The following is a 24448-nucleotide window of genomic DNA, read 5'->3' on the forward strand; positions in this document are numbered from 1 at the left end:
GAAGAAGTCTATGAACATCTAAGTGAAAAAATGAGTGACAACACAAAAAAATAAGAAAAAATATTTTTTAAAAATGAGTGACAACTCTTCATTTAAATAAAATCAAACAATTATAACCATTTAGTTATAACCCATATAATCTTAAAATTCTAAGGTAAAATGAAGAATTAACTTACCTGTAATCTCTCTTTAGGAGAATCATTCTGTTTTACTCCAGTAAATTTAGGAAACATTTCTGCAAATGTATATAAAAATACTTTAATATTTGCTAACTTAAAAATCATCTAAATTGTAGGTCTTGCATATTAAAGTGATTTTAAGAAAACGGTCAACTTCTTAAATCAAGAAATTCTTACACTTACCAGGTTTCTGCCCTCTTGGAATCAGTCAAAATTTCTAAAGAGATACTTGCTTTGAAAAGGGATATTTTCTTTTCTACCTAATGGAATAAATATCTCCTCACAAATTTCAACTTGGATTATTAGGCAAAAAGAATGATGTGTTACTTTAGAGTAAACCGCTTGAATAAGTGATAGTTTAAAAAGAAACAAGTTACAGCAGAGATAAGGGTTTAAACAAGCAGTACCATTTATACTAAAACCATCTTTTACCAAATAGCCATTAAGAGGCTTAATTAAAATAATTAAGAATTTACTATAAGAGAAAGGAATGTATCTGAGAGAATACAGTCTTATTAAAAGTGAAGCTATTTGATTAGGCATGATAAAGTCTGCTCTGCTTGCTAAGCATTATAATAAAGATCCCATCTAATTAATACTCTATTTACTTCTGCGCTATCTGACAGCCTCAACTACATAGCAACAAATGGCTTTTATAGTACTTCCTTTACCTTTAGAAATACCTTTACAGGGGACACTGGCAGTAGAGTAGATATTAAAAGAGATCTCTCTGACATGGTGTGCATAAGTTCTTCTTTCTTGATCCTACAATTCATTTTGGTGCTATCCTCCCCAATCACAAGCCTAAGTCAGTGTGGTGAAGCACCAAACTGGTAGTTAATGCCTTGATCCATCTCTCCAAGCCAGCTTTCATGAGCCACCTGAGCATCATTTGCTTCAGGCTTCAGAGCACCAAGGGTGGTCAACACCAAATCTTATTCAAACTTAACATTCTAATTTTAATAGTTACCTTCTGCTTCCTGAAATGCCATCAGTTTCCACTGGATGTGTTACTGTTCTTTCCTAAAATGTTTGATGCTGGACATTGTTAAAATTGCTAAATGCCACTCAAGGACGTGCTTTAATTTAAAAAATTTAAGTATTTAAAATGACATGAACCATCTTAATGTCACTCCACTAAATATTATTTTAAGTGTTAGGGGTTAGGTGGAAAGGGAAGGCAAGAAGACAGACTGCAAAGACTGAGGGTATAGATTCAGGTAGCTTTCACATTTAGGAGAGAAATTATGATTTCAGCTTTGAACAAAAAAACAAAAACAAAAAACAGACTTCATTAATATGATCATATATGTACATCCATATATCTATCTTAATTATCCAAATATGCACCTAAACAAATTATTCAATGATATAAACTCTTAACTATAATAAAAATACAACATACCACATTAGTGTTGTGATGAAAAATTTAAGGGCATTATCTTAGTTTTCTGATATAAAACTAAAGCTCACAACTATTACAAAAACTATCACCTCAAAATCTAAAAACATGAGCAAAAGGCATCAAAGAATTTTAATTAAAAACAAACCCAACACCAAGTACAGGATGCCTCAAACAAGTCTTACAGACTATAGATATATGAATAATGATAGCCTAAAACTCAGTGTTTTGCTTCTCCTTCTATTCTTACATAGTTGACTTTCCAGAAATAAAATAAAAGTGCATATTTCTGTTTGTTTATAAGTTCCTGGCCTTTGGAATTAAAAGGCAAATATATATATATTTTCACTGTCAAGCTTAAGACCACATTTCAATAAATGAAGAAGCCCTCCCAGGTCTTAATAAAACTGAGCACTACAGTGATAACATATACACTTGTCAACCAACTTTTCCAGGGAACTGTGATAACATACCTACCTTATGAGGATCCAATTGGATAAAATATGTTAACTACTGAACAAATGAATATTTTGCACAGTATATAATGTGTGCTATTTTCATATTTCCCTAAAAACTTCAACATAAAACTCTGATTGAAAGTTTTCACTTCCAACTAAACAAATTTTAATCACAGAATCAAAAAGAAGAGAGATCTAGGGTTAACTATTTGATTGAAGGATTTGTTAATAATATCCATCATCTATCAAAGCACTGAGATCAATGCTCCAGAGATACCAAATATTATCAGCAAGCCAATACTGACTTAAAAACTTGATAAACTGAATATGAATATAATACCATACATAATGTAAAGCCAGAATGTAATACCATCATAGCAGAAAAAAATTACTGAAGATTTTTAAATTAGAAAAACAAATCACACTTCTGTTATAAAGGACTGGGTACATAAAAGTGATTGGAGGTCATTTCCTTATTTTATTGGAAAGAAAGCATATCCAGAGATGTTAAATAATCTGCCCAAGTTTATCATATAATATTCTGTGAATAAAAATCAAGCACTGTGAACAAAAAAATTTTGCCCCCTTTAAAGAATGTTTTGAGCATTTTCATCTAAGTGTGTGGTACTTATTTTAATATAGAACAAACTGATTATAAGCTGTCTCTTCCTTTTACCAAAGTCATTTTAACTAGAGTTACAAAGTGGAAACAAACAAAAACGCCTAGATTGATGGTTCTCAAACATGGCAGCACATTAGTCACATGGATCTTTTGACACTGTATTTATCTGGTCCCACTCTCCAATTCATATCTGGACACTATTTTTAAAGTTTTACAGGTGATTTCTAATGCACTGCTGCCAAGGTTGAAAAACATTATTCTAGACAGCCTGTTTATTCAGTAAGACCCAGTTTTTAAAAGGCACATGACAATTTATCCTATTTCTGAGACTCCTGGCTCAAGTACAGACCTCAATATGTACAAGTTTTTAAGCAAGCCTGGGTCCCTGAATTTATCCTTCTGGGGCTTTAAAAACACCTTAATTGATAGGAAATTAATGAAAGTTTAAAATACTTAAATGATGAATACTAATCATTTCTCTTAAACTTTCTAGCTTGAATGGTGAAAAATTACTCCAAACTGTCATTTCATGGCTTCCCTGATAGCTCAGTTGGTAATGAATCTGCCTGCAATGCAGGTGATCCTGGTTCGATTTCTGGGTCAGGAAGATCCACTGGAGAAGGGATAGGCTACCCACTTCAATATTCCCTTGTGGCTCAGCTGGTAAAGAATCCATTATTTCATACTTCCTGTATTTACTAAACCATCCTCCCCCTTAAAAGGTAAACTAAAATCTAAACTTTAACCAAGGTTTTCCTTTCTTCCTTGCATGAAAAAAATAAAAACAAACTGCATCATTGTCACTTCTACAGAAGACCTGGCTTATATAGCTAAAATGAGAAATGATTCTTTTATTCCTACTTTTAAGTCAGTGTAACTAAGAAAGTTAAAAAAAAAAAGGAACAATTGTTACTTAAGGAATTTCATAAATTTCACTTTCAGAACATTACACTGAAGCCAATAAAAGCAAAAAATCCAAAATATGAAGTGATAAATTCATTTTGTCTTAGTCAGGCAAAGAACTGTTGCCATAACCATTCAATTTCTTTGTATATAACTGTTTTAACAATTGAAATGATAATCACTCCTGAAAAATATTATATTCCACACTAGTCAGGTATTTGAGCTAAAATCTGGACAGTTCCTAAAGGTATTTCCTACAAAGTTAGAATCAAAAAAGCAGTATTATCTATGAGCTGCTCCATTTGATGGTTTCTCAGTATTATTAAATCTGTTAATACTCCTCCTTATTACATAACTCAAGATAGCCAACCTTTGTTGAATATTAAAAAAACTCAATTGCTTGTGTGTACATTCTAGTACAGCCTAGTTAACATAGGATATATGCATCTGGAATTCATTTATACTGTCAAGCCTATTTGTATCTTTTGATCTGCCATTTGATGATATTTTGAGTTATGAAAAATAGGTTTTATATTTATGCCAATGTTTAATCACTGGCATAAATATAAATGGGATAGGATTTATTATTTTTTTTGTCCATGCCTCATGGCTGTGGCATCTTGTTCCCTGATCAGGGATAGAACCCAGGCCCTTGGCAGTGAAAAGTGCAGAGGCCTAACCACTGAACTGCCAGGGAATTCCCCATCATTGTTCTTGACTTATCAGCACATGATAATTTGCATATGCCAATGTAACTGAAGAAGATAATTTAAATGGCAATATCAAGTTACACTGAAATTTTCAATTAAGTACTGCTTCCAGCCAATAGATTTCTTATGTTTTTCAAAGATATGGAATTTCATGACAGCTCTATCTTAGAACTGATTTAATATCTGGTTTGAAATAATAATTAAAGAATTATTAAATCTTTCCTTGTAACTTACTCCTCTTCCATTTAATTAATCCAATTTCTTTAGCCCAAGCAGAATTAGTCCATTTTTTCAAACATGCATAAAATAAGACTTAAGATTACATAGAACATAACACGGAGAAGGCAATGGCACCCCACTCCAGTGTTCTTGCCTGGAGAATCCCAGGGATGGGGGAGCCTGGTGGGCTGCCATCTATGGGGTCACACAGAGTCGGACACGACTGAAGTGACTTAGCAGCAGCAGCAGAACATAACAATTTAATGTGTAATAACCAGCTCTACCACTATCTATAACATACAAATGTTTTTCAGATGTCACCCTTAAAACATTTTAATATACCTAGAAGAGAATAATACAGCAGTAAAGAAAGCAACTCATAATACAAGAAAGCTATAAGGAGAACTTTAAGTCAATACTGTTAAGGAATTTAAAAATTAGAGATCTAATTTAGAGATCTATTAATTTAGAAATCTGTCCTTGATAACAGAAATTGATTGTGACTTGGTTAAGAAAACTGCATATGGTCTCAAGTTGCTATAAAAATCCAGGAAGACAAGTATTAAAAAATAGATTAAGAAAAATTACTGGAGATCAATATTCTTCTATCAGAGAAGAATTTATCCCATCCAAGTACTAACCAGGCCTGAACCTGGTTAGCTTCTGAGATCAGATGAGATCAGGCGCATTCAGGGTGGTATGGCCGTAGACCAGAGAAGAATTTCTCAGAGAAGCTTTCAGAAAAGATGCCACTACTAAAATTTTGAAGAAATGAAATTATATGCATATGTCCTATTTTGAATAATCCAAACTCTTATTTAACCCTAGTTCTGATAATTGAGATATTCCTTTTTAAAGTTCCAGCTCTTGACAAATCATAATAAATTTTGAAGTTACAAAGTCTTACTTATATTTTCAGTTAACTTTTACTAACATACCTAATTTTCACAAATTATTATTTTCTCCGGATCTCCATTTCCCCTCACCCTGAAACTTAAGACTTGGGATTTGTCCATCTGTTTCTTGATAACATCATGTGCATAATTTAAGAATGATAGATGCTTTGCTTATTTTTACAATAGGTATAGCTAAAGATATAGCCTGAATTAATTATTTTTCACAATTTGCAATGCTTTTACTTAGTTTTTGTTGTTCTCAGGAAAGTTAAAGAAAATGTTGTTAACTTATACACTAGAAATCAAGAGCCTTACAGTATTTTTAAGGGTACAACTGAAGTTAATAGGAGAAAAGGTCCTATTGCTTCATTTACTATTTCATTAAGCAAAGTTAATTACTGCATAAGTTAAGCATTGCATTTGCAACTTATATATATTGTTTTTCCAATGAAGTACATAGTTGGTTTATAAAACAATGAACATTTCAAACATAAACAAAAACTCTTATTATCCTATCATTTTAGAAGACAAACTGACCTTAGTGTTATAAATCTATACACTCTTCATACAGTAGACGGAAATGTAAAAATTTGCTTCTTTGATTTTAACAGGTGTTTTTAAAAACACTTCGTTATTTGAAAAAGATGACATCAAACAAGAATGTCAGTCATAAAATAAAAATTCAATAGTGCTTTAAAATTAGAATTCTGAGGCTGAGTTATTCTGTTTGAAAGTTAGGAAAACACATACTACACTATTTTAAGAACACAGTAGATGACATTCTTTCCTTCAAGCAACATATTGTAAGATTCTATTAGAAACTGATAATTCAAATTAAAGTACTTCACTGAAGCACTCTGAAGTACTTTTCTGCTAATACTCACGGTCTTTATTGATCAGTAGTCAATATAAAATTAGATAATTTAATAAGAGTTTTATCCTATAAATAAAAGACAAAGTGCTCTAACTTCTTAGGCAATAAATGCTTTATTAGATGAAATTACAAATGCTAGTCACAATTTAAAATACTTTAAAGAGTTTTTCAGCATGTTTTGCTTAAAAGTCAACTACAAGGAAATAATGTATACGGAGTCCTAAATTATTAAAAAATTTCCTAGGATGACAAATTTCAATAAAAGTAAAAATTCTGTTTATTCTAACAGAAATGTTTACCACTATATACTTTATAAATCTAAAACAACATGAGGCCATCAGCACCACAAACTAAAAAGAACCAGAAGTGAAACAATATACTGCAAGGCAGCAGACTCTTAATACCAGACCAAAATAAGAAGGATATTCTTACAAATGGTAAGAATTCCTGATGTGACAACATTTTGTGTGGGATGTTTTAAAAAGAATTGAATCTCATGACAAACAAGAAATGTCTTATTTAAAATAAAGCAAAATTTGAGGCCTAAAAGTGTCCTATATTTGAATGTGCCTTTTGGTGAACAATGATGGAATGCCTCTGCCAAGACCATATCCTGAGGGCAGCAATTACCTGTCAACTACATAAATGTCAATGAAAGAGTACAAACAAAACATGAATGAATAAGTTAAGCTTGATATAGTTGATGATAAACTCTATGAGGTAATATCATACTTTAGCATAACTGAGAATCTGAATTTAAGGTATATTTTTCTACAAATGGAAGATAACCTACAGTGAAGAAAACACTGAAGTGAAAAAAAATCTGCTTTACACCATTTCTAGGATGACTGGTTTCTTAATTCAAAATGATTATCCAATTCAGAATATATTGTCACAACACTGCACACTGCAACATTAGAGTGAATTGATATATCAAAGTAAAAGATGTCCTCAAATAATATTTTATTAAAAGATCAGCATTTTATTCTTTGATATTTTTGGTATTAAGATATGAATTATATATTGATATTATCCCACCTTTAGTAAATTATTTTCAACAGTACAAGCTTATTTTCAATATTACAAGCCTGTAGGTCACATATGTATAATAAGAAGTTTCACTTTACACAGTATCTCTTTTAAGAAAAAGCTGTAAGACTGTCAACATGCAATTAAATAAGTGTGGCATCCCACTGTAGATTCTGGGTAAGTAACAAACATTTTTTCACACTGTACATCTCAATATTACATGAGAAATATTTTCCCACAAGCAGAAGTAAGCTAACCTGATTCGGAATCACTGCTGTCTGAAGAACTTGAATCACTGCTACTACTTTCAGACTCTGATGAACTACTGCTGCTGCTACTGCTGCTACTTTCACTCAGTCGGGAACCACTTCCAATGGCCTTGGATGATTGAGTTTTCTCAGCTACAAAATAAGAAAAGACATTAAAAATGGCAGATATTAAACTGTCACAGGAACATTTTAAAAACTGCTACTGGGACTTTCCTGGTGGTCCAATGGTTAAGAATTCACCTGCCAATGCAGGAGACACAGGTTTGATCCCTGGTTCCAGAAAATTCCACATGCTGTGGGGCAACTAAGTCTGTGTACCACAACTGTGTATTGAGCCTGAGCTCTAGAGCCAATGAGCCACAACTACTGAAGCCTGCATGCCTAGAGCCTGTCCTCCACAACAGTATAAGCCACCGCAACGAGAACCCCATGCACCGCAACTAGAAGAGTAGCTCCAGCTTGCTGCAACTAGAGAAAGCCCATGCACCGCAACTAAGACCCAGCACAGCAAAAAATAAATAAGTAAATTAAAAAAAAAAGATACCTACGTTTTGTTTGACGTTTTCTAGAATTTAACTTATTATTGACATCCAGTAACCGCTTTTCCAACTCTAGTTTTTTCTCTGAATGAAGTTCTTCTCTTGACTTCATTGTTCTCTTACCTATGTGATTTAGAAGGAAAAAAAAAAGTGAGTACAACCAAAAGAGTGAGGACAACACAAATATTAGACTGCTTTCTAATACATACCATTAGGTTTTAGTGATCTTTTTCTTAGACATCCAGCAACATATTTTTGCAGTTCTCTCAGTGTTGATGATTTCAGTGTTTCAAAGTCTATCTCTATTTCATCAGGGTTGGAATTTCTCAATGAAGGCTCTCTGGATTGTATTATATGAACGACTCGCCCAAGTTTATCTCCAGGGAGTTTGTTTATATCCAAACTCAACTGTCTTTTCTCATCATAGTTCATAGGTTTTGCATTATCTTCATCTTCAGATTTCATAGTGAAGACCTGTGGTTTCTTCTTCTTTGGCAGACTGTAACAAAAGTTAAATTTAATCAAATGTATTTCAGATAATGTTATCTTAATAAGGCATCATTAAAGATACTTACTTGCGCTTGGATTTTTCCTTTAGTTTCATTTGCTTAAACTTTTTCCTTGGATTTTCATCTCTGTTATCAATCTTTTCTTTTTTCTTTTCCCTTTTAGACTTCTCATTCTTTCTCTTTAGCTTACGAAAAGGTACTTGGGACAAAACCTGTAGCTGTTGATGAACAGCTTGAAGCTAATAAAGGAAAAATGCTTTAAACATTAATGATTCTAAATAAAGAGAGCAGAAAAAAATGAAGGCACTCAAAAGTCAACAGTATCCTTTATGAAATTCATTTACTTCAGACAGATATTTCATTTCATAAATTCATCATTTTGAAGGGTGTGTTTCAAAGAATATTATATATTTAACCCATACACTTAAATATTCATCTAAAAACAGACCAAGAATCATTATTTTTCCACGTAGTCTTAAGTCTTAAATCATTGATTTTTCAGGATTGAACTCATAGCAGGTTAACATTTTATCATAAAAGGTAACAAATGTTAAATAAAGATCCCATGCATAAACTATCCAGGTTATGTTATATAAATGTTTCAGTAAGAATCAACTCATTGTGGTTAGTAATATAAATAACAGAATTTTAAGATGTATAGATTTTTGAGTAGAAAAAACTATTAAACATTAAGTATATGCCAATAAGTAAAGTCACAGTTGCTAAGTGATCTAAATATAACAGCTTTTAAACTACTTTTAATCTACAAATAGGATTTTAGATCATCAGCAAGCAGCAGCAGCTCATAGAAAGAATATAAAAACTTCTATCAGTAAAATGAACTACCTGCTCCTGAAGCTTTGCAAGACGCTGAACTTGTTCATCTTCAGAATCACCAGAAGAGTTATCTTCAGAAGAAGCTTCACTACTGCTTTCTCTACCAAGGGTTTTTGTGGTATCTGTTTTGACGTAACATACAGGCATACTCTCAACAGGTTCATCTGGGATCTTTGCAAAATGCATTTCGAAAACATCCTATAATGGAAAATGACACTGTTAAGGGCCTCTGCATTTCTGATTTAATGCAGCAATAACATCTTTTAAGAAAATGCACATTTCAGTGTCACTTTTTTTCGGCTGCACTGTGTAACTTGCTGTATCCCAGTTCCCCAGTCAGGACTGAACTCTAGCCCCTGGCAATGAAAGTGTGGTGGAGTCCTAAACACTGAACTGCCAGGGAATTCCCTCAGTGTCATATGTTGATGAGAACTCTATTGTCTTTGTGGTAATCATTTCACTGTATATGCATATATTGACTCATAATCTTATATACCTTAAACTAATGCAATGTCAATTATATCCCTATAAAACTGGAGGAAAAAAAAGATTTACCAGAAATACAGTTAAGACCTCATGCTTCCCTGACTACCAACTTTTGTGTTTTTCCAGGTAAGATAGCTCTTTCAGATTAACTGGGGGACTTCTTTTCAGATCTCCTGCCCTGTGACTGCATCATTCTACTAATCCCCAATGACTCAGCCTCAAAAGTCCTTGAGCCTTCCGTTCAGGCTCATTGAATGGGACATTGACTCCAGTCAACTCTGTCTCAGATATCTACTGTCCTTTCTTCACTAATATTTCCCCAATGTCTTCTATATGTAGGGCAGCTTCATTAAAACATTTACTACTAATGGATACTATACCTCATAAAGCAAACAACCCACCCCCACAATCTTAAAAGTACAAATTATGCTTTACTACTTAGTGGGGGTAGGGGGTGTTATTTTTTATCTCTCGAGTTATGAAACATTTTAAGCTATGTTCAGAGGAAACTCACTTTCAGAACACAAGTAAAAACTCACCTGCAGCATCCTTGCCATTGTAACCACTTCATGGTCTGGAGGGTTGTACTTATAGCAGTTCATGAACATTAATCTAACATCTGCAGCAAATTCATATGCATCTTTATATTCCTGGTTATCCATTTTTGCCTAAATTAAAAAATTACAGAATTTTGAGCACCTATGTTAAGTGTTTATATTATAAAATAATTCCAACATACAATAGAATAATAGGTAATACCAAAACCAGATACCCACCATCCAGATTTGACAAAATTAAAACTCTGCTACACGTTTTGTATTTTTAGACTTTGAAAAAGATCCAATGAATTTTGACAAGTAGACGTGAAGGAGGACATTCCAAGTAAAGAAAAGAACAGAAAAAAAAGTCACAAAAGCAGGGGAAAAATGGAGTGTTTCCAGATAATCTAGGATAGACTAGTTTGATTGTAGCAAAACAATGAGTAAATAAACTCCTTAAATCAGCCTTGAACATCTAAATGAAGGGTTTATAATATTAAAATTCTCCTGGGAATGGAAAGACATTAAAAACTGAACAGAAGAGAAATATCAGGATGGGTTACATTTTTAGGTAGCTGCATATAAAGTGGATAGAACAGTGAGGAAGGATGTAGAGTAGCCAGTTAGGCATTACTATAACATGAAAAATGATCAGACAAGAAAATCCTATAAACTGCTGGGCAAAACAAGTGTATATTAACATAAAATCTATGAACAAATACAAAAGGCCAATAAACAAATATAGTATGCCAGACTTTATTTGTAATTAAAAAAACACAAAACTAAAATAAGAAGCATAATTTTCTACCACTCAGATCACTGGCAATTTGGAATGATTTCAAAGAACGAAATTAAAGTCACTATCTTCTTATCTCTGGAATTCTTTAATAGCCTCATCGCCCAGTCTTCACATTGTTACTGGAGAAGTCATTATAGGAAACAAATATGAGGACATAATCCTCACGTTTAATGCCAGCTCTAGGCCTCTACGATGAGGGCTTTTCATGTTCAAGTCCTAGTTTCCTTCCAGACTCATTTTCTCCTAATCACTTTTTCATATTACATTCATGTTGGCTTAAATATTGTATTCTGGAATTTTTTTTTTTATTACCTCAGGGTGTTCCAAGTTGCTTCCCCTGCCTGAAATGTCCTGTAACTTACTAAGTCCTCCCTTTAAGACTCAGCTCAGGTTTACCTATTTCAGGTACTGTTTCATGACCTGTCAGTCTGAATTAGTTTAAGTATTAGGGGAAAGTAGAAAAGCGTATTTTGAACTGATTATGGTTAGTTGTTTTTTCAGAACTTAAAAAATGAGCTTCACCTTGAAAGTACTAATTTCCAATCAAGAAGAGTAAAATTAAACACACAATTGGAGAGAGTAAAGAAATTATCTACAAAGGGATGACAAGCAGACTGATAGCAGACTTCCTAGCAACAACAATACATGCCAAAAGATACTGTCCTAGTGCTGGGGGAAAATAACTAGGTCTAGAATGCCATAGTTAGTTAAGGAACCATTCAAGAATAGACAAAGCACAGATACTTTCAGAGAAAAAACTATTAAGTTTACTACCTATAAATGCTCATGGATGAACCACTAAAGCTTGCACTTCAGCAAAAAGAAAAACCAAGACAGGAAAGAGTAATAAGCAAGAAATAAGGGTGAGCACAAAAGTTAGTAACATGTTCACAAAAAATGTTGATGATGAAATAAAACAAAACTGTGTTTATTTAATAAAAGAAGAACCAAACTTCCAGATAATAATAAAGAACAGGGAGTACAATGAGTAGTTATTTAGGAAGAGCACTGAGATAATGCATCATTTTGAAAATGGTATAGTTCTATTCTTTTAGTAGTTTCCCTAAAATAAATATACATAACTAAATTTTTCCAGTAATTTAAAGTTTCCAAATCAGCAATAAAGAAAACTTACCTGGCAGAGGATTGGAAACCACATAAATGCCTTGCCAAAAAATTTTTTTGTATTAAAATTATGCAAATTAAAAATATTTTAAATATATAACAATAAAATATCTACAAAGTGAAAGTTTAGGGTACAGAGAGTTATATTACATTCTATAACACACACTGTGATAAAATAACCAAGAATGTGCTTGAAGAAAATAAGAGGATACACTTTAAAATGTTCCCATTATTTAAAAAATGTTCCCATCATTTACTTCAGGTGGTATGACTGGTGATTTTTTATCTTTTTTTGAATTTTAAATTTCTTTATGATGACAAGATTACTTTTATAGTCAAGAAAAGAAGTTCCTCTTATTAAGACAACATTTACCTTGATGGTTCCAAGATCCATTGGGGTTTTCACAATATCATAGTAGTTATGGAGTCCCAAAGCATTAACATCAACAGGATTATAAAAGGGCCATGCGTATGACAAATGTTTCTTTCCAAGCATTTCTTTAAGAATCTCACTACAGTGCCTTAATTGTTCGGTTACTTTAGCATTCTTTGCAACTTTATATTGTTGCTGAGAATCCGGCAAAACATTCTTTAGCATATTTTCTTTTATAAGTGGCATTTTCCCTGATTTTTTTTCTGTAAGTGTTGGGGAAGATTCACCACTTGCTTTAACTCCTGAAGTTGTAGGAGTTGTTGTATCTGCTTTCCTCTTCACACCCTTTGTAACCTAAAGTGAAACAATTTGAAAACAAGATTATATTTAAGGTGACGTTCAGAGCAACAGTTTTCAAACTATGATCATTACCCTTATCAGTTAAAAAAATGAAATGATATTTAGCACCAGGTCATCCATGTTTTTAGGAAAAGTTAATTTTCTTTCATAGGTAAAATAAATAGTTCAAATATTTCCTTCCCACATCCCAAAGAATTGTCCGGTCAACTTTGAGACCAACGAAAGGTGGGGAAAAGTCATGGTTATATTAAAAAAAAAAAAAGTTTCTGAATACCTGAAATCAGCTAGGGTACACAATTTAAAAAAGAAAATTGTTAACCCACCAAGTTGTGAACCAATAAAAGTTACACCCCCACACACCAAAAAGTAGCTAGACAACTGATACTAATACTACAGAGATAATAAATCGATTCAGATTCTACCTAATAATCTGGTTTGCACCCCAGGTCTCTGTTCACAAAATGTGTACAGATAAAAAGACTTTTGACTTCTGTATCTCTCTCTCTCTTTAGTCGCTAAGTCATGTCTGACTCTTGTGACCCCATGGACTGTAGCCTGCCAAGCTCCTCTGTCCATGAGATTCTCCAGGCAAGAATACTAGAGTGGGTTGCCATTTCCTTCTCCAGGGGATCTTCCCAACCCAGGGATTGAACCCAGGTCTCCCTGCACTGCAGGCAGATTCTTTACCAAATGAGCTATGAGAGACCAATGAGCTATGCTTAAGACCAATTTTCCTATAAACTTCAAAAAAAGGTATAGATATCACAAAAAAAACTTCACTGAAACATTTTAAAGTGAAAGTAAACTTACCTGGGTGACTGTTTGTGAGACAGTGTTGAGTGGAGCACCTTGTGCCAGGTTTGAAGGAGAAACAGATGTTTCAGGAAATACAGAAGGAATTACTTGCTGTGTAAGCAGTTTTCCCAGTGCTTTGGGGGACTGTTTTCCTTTAATAGAAACTGTCATATTCTGTTGAGTACCTAGTAAAATGTGAACAAGAGTCAGTATCTGAGTAAGACATAAAGCAATTTTTCTCTTAGCATCCTACTTTAATACATTTAGTTCAACTTTTGTGATTTTAGCTTCACGTAGCTGTAAACCTGAGCAAAAATTTCAGATACACTGGAGACAACTACATGGTACTGTGTGAGGTCTTCAGAATGCTCTGCATGTTAGTCCATCACTGGCTGACACAGAACAGATGTGAACATGATTCTCTCATCAGAGGAATATCTGTACATGTTTTTTTGTCCTGTATGTTCCCAGAGAGTGCTAAGACTGGAGACATTTGGATCACACCACCCTGAAGTCTATTACAATCAGTACCCAGGATCCATAGGTTCTGCACATGTGGATTCAACCTCCTTGGATACAATGCCCAGATGCAACCCATGGATATGAAGGACCATGTACTACGCAAGCATCAAGCATCCAAAGATTTTGGTATCCATGGACGGGTCTGGAACCTGTCCCTCATGATTTCGAGGCATGACTATATTTCAAATGCCCATCCTTCCATCAGGGTTAACTCTAATCTAATTGCTCAGGTCAGAAACGGAGTCATCTGTGATTCCACTCTCTCTCAAACCCCATTTCCAATCCATCAGCAAACTATTTTGCTCTATCTTCTTATCCAGAATTCAACTATCACAGGTGGTAATAACCCTGCCATTACTACACTAGCATCCTAAGAGGCCTTCTTTCCTTCTGCTTTTTACATCCTGTATTCTATTCTCAAAAATAACAATCAAATTCAAATAAGATTGAGACACTTCTGCTCAATGCCCAGTGGTTTCTAACTTTTCTTCCAAGTAAAAGCTAAAGTCCTCACAACGGCTTCTCAGGACCCCATAAGACCTCGCTACCCTTTTCCCCATACGTCTGCTCTCCTTCCAACCTCTTTTTCCTATCATCCTACTCCCTTCACTTATTTCACTCCAGACTACTGGCTGCTGTCCTCAAGTTTGGTAAGCATAAGCAGACTATTTGTCCCACCGGTCAGGAGACAGCCTTATGGTTCACTTCAACGATTCCCTTCAGGCTTTACTCAAATTCTCAAATATCACCTCCCCTTCTCCAGCCAACCTGTATAAAACAACCCCCTTTCTCTATTCCACCAGTCGCTAGTTCACTTTTTCCCATGCTATTATCATATTTGACATACAACATATAAGAATCCCTAACTCTCCAAATCCTGTACATCTAGGAGTTAATAGAACACAGATGGAATTTAGGAAAAGTATACCTAATACCAAGCCCTGAAAAATACCTCAATATTTAGAGATTGATAAGGCCAAAAGGACTACAGAATGGAAAGTAAACCCACAGAACTAATATGTACCGAGAAACAAAGGCATTTCAGGAGACAGTGGCCTTCTAAAGCAAATACTGACAAATGAGAATAGAAAAATATTACTTAAATTTAGCAACATAAAGACTACTGATAAGAACCTTTTTAGTGATATAGTATGGCTAGAACCTATACTGAAGTGAGTTCATGAGTATGTAAGAAGAAAGCAAAAAAACAGGAAGGATACAGGGAAAAGGTGAGTTTTAAAGATGAAATACTAGAGCATATTTATAGCATAATAAAACTAACCTGATAGAGAATGAAAGATTAATGATGCATGAAACGGGATAACCAAAGCAATAAAATCCTTAAGAAAGTAAGGAGGGAAGCAAGATTCAGATCATAAATGAAGGCAATGGCCCAAAGTAACAAAAGAGAAAAAGATCCTGTTATAGGCGTTTGCCCTAGTTGACCCCTCTGTCTGGAATGTTCTTTGAACCTATCATGTATGTATCTCTTTCACTACTAAAATCTAAACTCTAATACAGAATAGTGTTTTGGTACATAAGAAGTACCTAAATATCTGTTCAATCAATAAATCAACACCAATTCAATTATGGCAAAGTTTTTTCTTTGCCATAAAGTATCAACATGTAATCACATTATTTAGACTAGCTACCATCGTATGGCAGTTTACCTACCAATGTGCATAAAAAAATAACATGACTTAAGCAATAGAATTGGAGAAGGAAATGGCAACCCACTCCAGTGTTCTTGCCTGGAGAATCCCAGGGAGGGGAGCCTGGTGGGCTGCCGTCTGTGGGGTCACACAGAGTCGGACATGACTGAAGTGACTTGGCAGCAAGCAATAGAAAGCTTCTACTAAAAGTCACTTGGAAATCTACACCTTCCCAAATTTGAGTTCTATCACCTCTAACGCCTTCTTCAGCTTTTCCAGTGCAAGTCAATTTCTCACTCGAACCACAGCACACGCTATGTGTAATTTCACCTGACAGTTTTTCTAATGCACTGCCTTATTATTTTAAGAAGTTTTATAATGCTTAGGCTTATTCTGTAAGACTTAAGATCAATCTTCAAAAATAAGAACAAAATAAAAAGTTATTAATCAGTAAGTATCTACCTCACAGGATGGATGAAAGTAAGCTATAAGTCATGATCCACCCTAAAAATCTATTAACAACTAGGAAAAAAGTATATCATACTATCAATAAAACAACCTCAACCGTCCCCTAAAGTGGAACAAGTTTCCTATGTCCCAGTCACTTAACATATACCTTACAAATATTTATAAAAATGAAAGCTAAATAATTTCCAGATATCATAGATGAAGAAACATGGAATGATTATAGAACTTAACCAAGGTTTATAGCTTCAGTGACCCAAAGATAAACCAACATTTGAACTGTGACAGTCTTCGTTTACCTCTTCAATAACCCTTCTGAACACTTAAAATTAATTTTCTAATTTCTTATTTAAATATGATATTAGCTGTAAAACATTTCCCATTAAAGTTAAAAAAATTTTTTTATGTGAATCACTTTTAAACCTTTATTGAATTTGTTACAATATTGCTTCTCTTTTATGTTATTTTGGCCACAAGACATGTGGGATCCTAGCTCCCCAATTAGGGATCAAACCTGCCCCTGCTGCACTGGAAAGCAAAGTCTTAACCACTGGACCACCAGGGAAGTTCCCCTCCCTCCTAGAGTTTTGAGTTTAGAATTAGAAAATGAGAATCTTCAAACCCAACAGCAACTTTTCATTCTTAGCTAGGGGATCTTTTGGTACAGAAATTATCGGCAATTTTGGCCCTCTTAATTAATACAACACAGATACATGATCCACTCAAATAGCAATTGCAACTATGCTTTATTTGGTGCCCACTATGTGAATGGCATAGGGCTTCCCAGGTGACTCAGCAGTAAAGAATCTACCTGCCAATGCAGCAGATGTGGGTTCAATCTTTGGGTCAGGAAGATCCCCTGGAGAAGGAAAAGGCAACCCACTCTACTGGTCTTGCCTGGGAAATCCCATGGACAAAGAAGCCTAGCAACTAAACAACAACAACGTGAATGGCACTATTCTATACGAAACCTGCTGCAAGGCCATAATCTATGTAATCCTAATCTCGTATGACAATCATTCTGACAGCCATCTTTGTGCTCAAGGTTCAGATTGTTTAAAGGGACATTTTATACCAATATAACAGGATGTAGAAGGACTTCTAGATGTCTATCTCCTTTCAGGGATTTATTTACTTTTGGCAACACTGCATGGCTTGCAAGATCTTAGTTCCCCGACCAGGGATCAAACACATTTCTCTGGCAGTGAGAGCACCAAATTCTAACCACTGGACCACCAGGGAATTCCCAGGGATTTATTATTTAGTTCCAGTCATCATACTTATACACCCATACACAAGCATTCAAATATGTATGACAGAGAAAGAAAGAATCAGAACATAAATTTTTTCTTGCTTACCTTTCTTTATTCTTTCCTTACCACCCACAACTTGTTCTTCTTGTGGCATCTGAGATAATTTCTGCCTGAACAGCTTTTCTAGAGCTTGAGCCATAAGAACAATGTCATCTCCAGGCTAGAAAATACACAAAATGCAACGAGTTTACACAGTATGGCCACTGTATCAAATTTCTATAATTTAGGCTACCTTAGTGAAGGCAGTGCCATAGTACTCTTAGACAGTATTTACTAAACAGTATTTATTGCTTCTAAATTAAGTTTAGAAAACAGTATAGCGGCTCACACTTAAAATTCTATCATCCTACCCCTTTAACTTCTAAAAAGGACTGGGGATACCTTTCTGAGCACTAAAGGGTTATAATCCAACCAATCTTACTTATACACTAAAGTATTAGAAATCAGAATTTCCACCTTACAAATAGGTTACAAACAAAACATATTCATGGGTGTGGATAGTACCTCATGGTTTGACTTGATGTAATTCAATTTTCAATTAAGTAATAAAGTGACACTGTGAGCTAAGTTTTTAAATCTTAACTATCTGCTTAGAAGTCTTCAACTTGCTTTACTTGACTACTGAGAAAAAAGTAAATTACAAAGCAAAAGCCTAAAGTGGAGACACATTTCTAAGTTAGCTATTAACAGTTCAGGAAAATGACTGAACTTTCTTTTAAAAAATTAAGGACTCTTTAGAATTATTAAATTAAAATGAACTTACCAATGGTATTGTCAGAACACTATTAGTTATGATTTTTTAAAAAATTCATTATTGACTATAGTCTTAAATCTCTTACATATAAGGTGGCACTGATGATTACCTTGGAAACCAAACCCACATTTCTATTACATTTCAGTGTCACTAGTGATTCTGAATAAATGAGATATAAATTAAAAAATTTCTAGATATGATAGGACCACTTGAAAAAGATGCTGTACTTAGGGAAACAGGAATCCCATATGGAGGAAAACTGAATACACAAATCCAATTTTATGGATGAAAATAAAAGTGAAGACTAAGCTCACAACGTCCACGTATATTATCATACAGCCTAACACATTAACATAAATACAAATACTACTGCTGGGATAAAACAGAACATGTCTGAAGTTTAAGTTAAGTTGTATGAAGTACATCATTCATTTGGCTTCTTAGGTTATAGCTAGCAATCCATACCATAAAAATTTAACTAAGTTTAATGTATAATAAGATTTATCATTCATATTATAACTAAAATGGCAGAAATGTAGATGAGAACATTTTGAAATAACACTTTACTCACAGAAACCAGGATCACTGGTATTTTATTTTTTAAAAACATAATAAGCCATTATAGCTATTCAAACAAAAAGATAGCAAAATGAACAAATACTGCTATGTGAAAATTAGGAAATCAAGTAAAAAACAGTATTTTTACAAATATATAATGTACCCCAAATCAAGACTTGAAATTTGAAGTCAACACACTTATTTATATACATCGCCTCTATGTAAGAGCAAAGAATTAGCATGTATGGCATAAGGCTTACAGACCTTGTTGTATAAATAACAATTTGAGAACATTGTATTGAAATCTTCTATACATTCCGAAGCTTTCACATAATATTTATGTTCCAAGCGCTTCTTGATTGTATTTAAATCCATTGGGTTTTTTATAATGGTATAATAATCCTATGGTGTAAGAAGAAATTCTAAACGTTAGTTGTAAGAATGAATTCACAACAATTGGTACATAAAGAATTTTAAGAAACTATACACCTGTAACTAGAGACAGAAATTGATTACCTTTAAAAGCCATAATATGGAAATAAAACCTTTTGTGATGAGAAACAAAGTTGATTACCATGACATTTTTCTTCAGAGAGAAGAAAAACAAAAGCCAATAACAAAATAGAAAGCATAACAAAATAATAAAAGAGTAGAACCATCCTGGAAAATAACAAGTAGAGGGCATGAAGAAAAAGAAACTAGGATTTATGAGTACAATCTCAGCTCCACAGTTTACTAGTTATATTACAAATTCTTAAGCATTCCACTATCAGGTGGCTAAATGGTGGTGCTAGTGGTAAAGAATCTGCCTGCCAATGAAGGAGATGTGGGTTTGAACCCTGGGTTGGAAAAGATCCCCTGGAGGAGGGCATGGTAACTCACTCCAGTGTTCTTGCCTGGAAAATCCCATAGACAGGGGAACCTGGCAGGCTACGGTCCATGGGGTCTTAAAGAGTTGGACACAAGTAAAGTGACTTAGCATGCACAAAAATTTCTAAGACCTAAAGTTGAATTCTGTGCATGAAACACCTGAGTCTGCCAGGATTTGTCAAGAGGGACTTCTTGGAGAAGGGGACATTTAAGACAACCTTACATCAAAAATCAGGAACATATGCTATAAACAAGAAAGCATATACTTATAATTTACCAGAAATTACTAAAATGAGAATTTCAATCCTCAGAAAAATGAGTTTTTTGGCTAAGGAAAAAATATTCATTGGGATATTCTTTAGTGGTGCTGAATAACTTATTAAACATACTTCATAATATTAGTCTGTCAGTGGACATTTACGGGGCTTTATTTGTTTTAAACAATTATAATTATAAGACACACTCACAGGCAATTTTAGTTTGACAGCATCCACAGGCTGCTGAAAAGGCCAGGAGAAACTATGCTTCCACAAAGCCTTCAGGACAACCTTCTGTAGATACTGCAGCTGATTCGTCAATCGCCCATTTTTCTTAGTATTTATATACTCTGGTGGTGGAGGGTTAACAATAGCTGTTTGTCGACTTGGCAGTGACATTCTCAACTGCTTCAAATCCTTATATTCTAGTGTTGTCTACAGGTACATATCCTATTTAAAAAAAAAAAGAAACCAAAACAACAACAACAACAAAAACTGAGTTATTTTCAAAGCACCTTTAAAATGGTTTCTATAGGAACAGACAAGTTTCCTTCAAAAGTAGATTTCGTATTTTAAAGCATATCATGATTAGGACAGCAAAAGAAAAAAAAAAAAAGGCAAATTATTCAATTTGAAAAACAAACACGAACCTTTTTCTATGTAAGTACTAAAAGTGGTTTCATTATGTATGCCTTCGTTTTGGGTGATTTAAGTTACTCCAATGTTTTACAGTAATTTCTTTCTGCCTTTCTTAAACACAAATTGAGGTCTTAGCAGGAAAAGTCTATAAATTCCTGGTTTAAAAAAAAAGAAGTAATAGGGAATGTTAAAGGTAATGTGAGTATACAGTTTATTCTACAACTATTAATTAGTGAAGGGAGAAAGGCAAAGGAATTTTTCTGGCTAATTTAAATAAAGTGATTTATTTTAAAAGTGAATTATTAGGAAGAAAAATGACTAATGTTAAAATGCTACTGTTCAGCGCATATTACAACTAACATAGAATAGTTTAGAGCTTCATGAATATTTCAGAGAGATGGTATCTAACATCCCTAGACAACATTACTACTTTAAGGATAAAAGAGCAAAGGTACTACCAAGTGTATCAGCAAAATGAAAAGTATGATTATTAAATAAATTGTCCATTTTTAGAGATCAGTGTTAACATTTAGCCAGTATATGCACACACACATACACAAATATTGCATTAAAGCAGTGTTAGTTTTCAACTCTTGCTGTAGAATTGTGGCAAAATACATACAGCGTAAAATTTACTATCTTAACTCTTTTTAAGTGTACTGTTCAAAAGCATTAAGTATTTTCATATTTTTGAGCAACTTATCTCCAGAACTTGTTTATCTCACAAAACTGAAACTCCATACTATACGCATTAAACAATTCCTAAATCTCCCCTCTGTCCAGCCCCTGGCAACCACTGTTTTAATTTTCTGTTTCTATTAATGTGACTACTCCAGTAATCTCATATAAGTACAATCACATAGTATTTGTCTTTTTGTGACTTGCTTATGGTGGCTCAGCTGGTAAAGAACCCGCTGTAATGCAGGAGACCTGGGTTCGATCCCTGGGTTGGGAAGATTCCCTGGAGAAGGGAAAGGGTACCCACTCCAGCATTCTGGCCTGGAGAATTTCATGGACTGTATAGTCCACGGGGTTGCAAAAAGTCGGACACGAGTGAGTGACTTTCACTTCACTATCTATCTTAGCATAAGGTCTGAGGTTCATCCATATTGTAGCATGTGTAAGAATTTCCTTCATCTTAATAATAATATCCCATTGTATGTATACACATTCTGTTTCTCCATTCATTCATTGACAGACACTTGAGTAATTTCCACCTTCTGGTTATTGTGAATAGTGCTGCTATAAGAAAAACATATGGGTTTCCCAAGTGGCTCACTGGTAAAGAATCCACCTGCCAATGCAGGAGATGCAGGTTCAGTCCTTGGGTCAGGAAGATCCCCTGGAGAAGGAAATGGCAACCCACTCCAGTATTCTTGCCTGGGAAATCCCATGGACAGAGAAGCCCGGTGAGCTACAGTCCATGGGGTTGCAAAAAGAGTCGGACACGACTTAGTGACTAAACAACAAATAAATACCTCTTCAAGACACTGCTTTCAATTTGTATGGATATATCCCCACAAGTGCAGATGTGGAATTGCTAGATCGTATGGAAATTTTTAATTTTTTGAGGAATCCCATACTGTTTTCTACAGCAGCAGCACTGTTTTACATTCCTACCATTTAAGGGTTCCAATTTCTCCACATCCTCACATGTGCTATTTTCTGTTCTTTTGATTAATAGTAGCCATTGTAAAACCCACTCCAGTGTTCTTGCCTGGAGAATCCCAGGGACAGGGGAGCCTGGTGGGCTGCCGTCTATGGGGTCGCACAGAGTCGGACATGACTGAGGTGACTCAGCAGCAGCAGTAGCCATTGTAATGGGTGTGAGGCACTGTGGATCATTTTAAAAAATACCAATGGCCTTCTGAGATGGCCCACCCACTGTCTGTGGAGTGTATTTCTCCCAAGGCCGTCTTGCCTTTTCAGAGAATCACTGTCTACAGAATGTGTATCTAAATAAACCCAGTTCTAGGTCCCAACGCCTGGAGATATGGCTTGAGAATCAGTTTTACTTCTTTTTTAAGTTCCCTGGACATTCTGATATATAGTTAAGATTAAGAACATTACTGGGGCTTCCCTGGTAGCTCCACTGGTAAAGAATCCATCTGCAATGCAGGAGACCCCAGTTCGATTCCTGAGTCAGGAAGATCCCCTGGAGAAGGGATAGGCTACTCACTCCAGTATTCTTGGGGGTCCCTGGTGGCTCAGACAGTAAAGAATCTGCCTGCAATGAGGGAGACCTGGGTTTGATCCCTGGGTTGGGAAGCTTCCCTGGAGGAGGGCACAGCAACCCACTTCAGTATTCTTTCCTGGAGAATCCCCATGGACAGAAGAGCATGGCATGCTATAGTCCATGGGGTCCCAAAGAGTCGGACATGACTGAGCCACTAAGCAAAAGAACCACTACACTAAAATGAATTAACTTGGAGATTATTATCAGTCTTACAATTTTATCTCATCATTTCACTTTTCTCATCTTATACAAATATGCACTAGAACTCAATAAAGTCATTGAAAAGAAAGAAGGTGCTATTTCAGTGTTGCAACTGAAACTGGCTCTTATCCTGGCTTTGCAATTATTTAAAGGTAGCCTACCTTTTGAATACCCAAATCACTACATCCTCCTTCTCCACAGATAACCACTAAGATGACTTCTATCCCCATACATTAAATTGTGACTGTTTTTTGAATTTTACATAAATATAGTATTGTTTACTATGTATTACATTGTGTCTGGCTTTTTTACCAATATTGTTTTTGAGATTTATCTATGTTTTTGCCTGTTGTATTCTATTGTAAAATCATATCAAAATTTATCCATTCCTATTGGGACTTTTAGGTTTTCCAATATTTAACTATGACAAATAATGCCATGAAATGCTTTAGTGTATATGTACATGCCTTATGTTGGGTATAAACCCAGAAGTAAAATTGTTGGGACAAAGGTTATGTATATGTTCAACCTTAGTAGATACCACCAGTTTTCCAAAACGTACCAATTTATATACACAACAATAGTCTAAAATTTCCAGTTATTCCATATCTTTGTATTTGCTATTATGGACAGCTTGCATTTTAGCTATTCTGGTGGGTGTAAGATGGGATCTCACTGTGATTTTATTTCTCTGATGATTCCTCCTCCAAAATAAATCTCAAATTCTCACTTCTTCCACCACTATGACCCTAACCCGTGATCATCCTTTAACAGACTAACACCATCACCGCCAGACTGAGCTGAAACCTTCCAAGGTCTGGTTCATTGTTCCTTCCACCTCCTTTCCTACTCTCCCAGCTCAATCTCTTTTTCACTTCTTTGCATCAAGCCAGTTCCAGTCTTTGGGCCTTTACACTCTGCTTGAAATGCTCTTCTTCTAGATCTATTCAAAATTGTCAGCTCCTTAGAGTGACTTTTCCTTCACATTCTCATTTTAAATAGGCATACTTAACTAGCTCCTCCCTAGCTCTAATTTATCAGCTAATACCCTCTTCACT

General features: G+C 34.6%; 1 protein-coding gene across 1 annotated transcript in view; it reads right to left on the reverse strand.

Moving 5' to 3' along the window:
* BRDT (bromodomain testis associated) overlaps positions 1–21184 on the reverse strand; it is a 41174-nt gene extending 19990 nt beyond the window's left edge. The window contains exons 1-12 of the mRNA XM_027538245.1: positions 20525–21184; positions 19452–19589; positions 17921–18035; positions 13939–14108; positions 12769–13122; positions 10472–10600; positions 9456–9644; positions 8676–8848; positions 8310–8599; positions 8110–8223; positions 7550–7693; positions 177–235 (exon numbers count right to left, since the gene is read on the reverse strand). Of these exons, the coding sequence (XP_027394046.1) occupies positions 177–235; positions 7550–7693; positions 8110–8223; positions 8310–8599; positions 8676–8848; positions 9456–9644; positions 10472–10600; positions 12769–13122; positions 13939–14108; positions 17921–18035; positions 19452–19589; positions 20525–20713 (2064 nt within the window). The 5' untranslated portion in view covers positions 20714–21184. The remainder of the gene's footprint in view (positions 1–176; positions 236–7549; positions 7694–8109; positions 8224–8309; positions 8600–8675; positions 8849–9455; positions 9645–10471; positions 10601–12768; positions 13123–13938; positions 14109–17920; positions 18036–19451; positions 19590–20524) is intronic.
* Positions 21185–24448: the final 3264 nt, after the last annotated feature.

Source organism: Bos indicus x Bos taurus, chromosome 3, assembly GCF_003369695.1.
Source record: "Bos indicus x Bos taurus breed Angus x Brahman F1 hybrid chromosome 3, Bos_hybrid_MaternalHap_v2.0, whole genome shotgun sequence".
Lineage (NCBI taxonomy): Eukaryota > Metazoa > Chordata > Mammalia > Artiodactyla > Bovidae > Bos > Bos indicus x Bos taurus.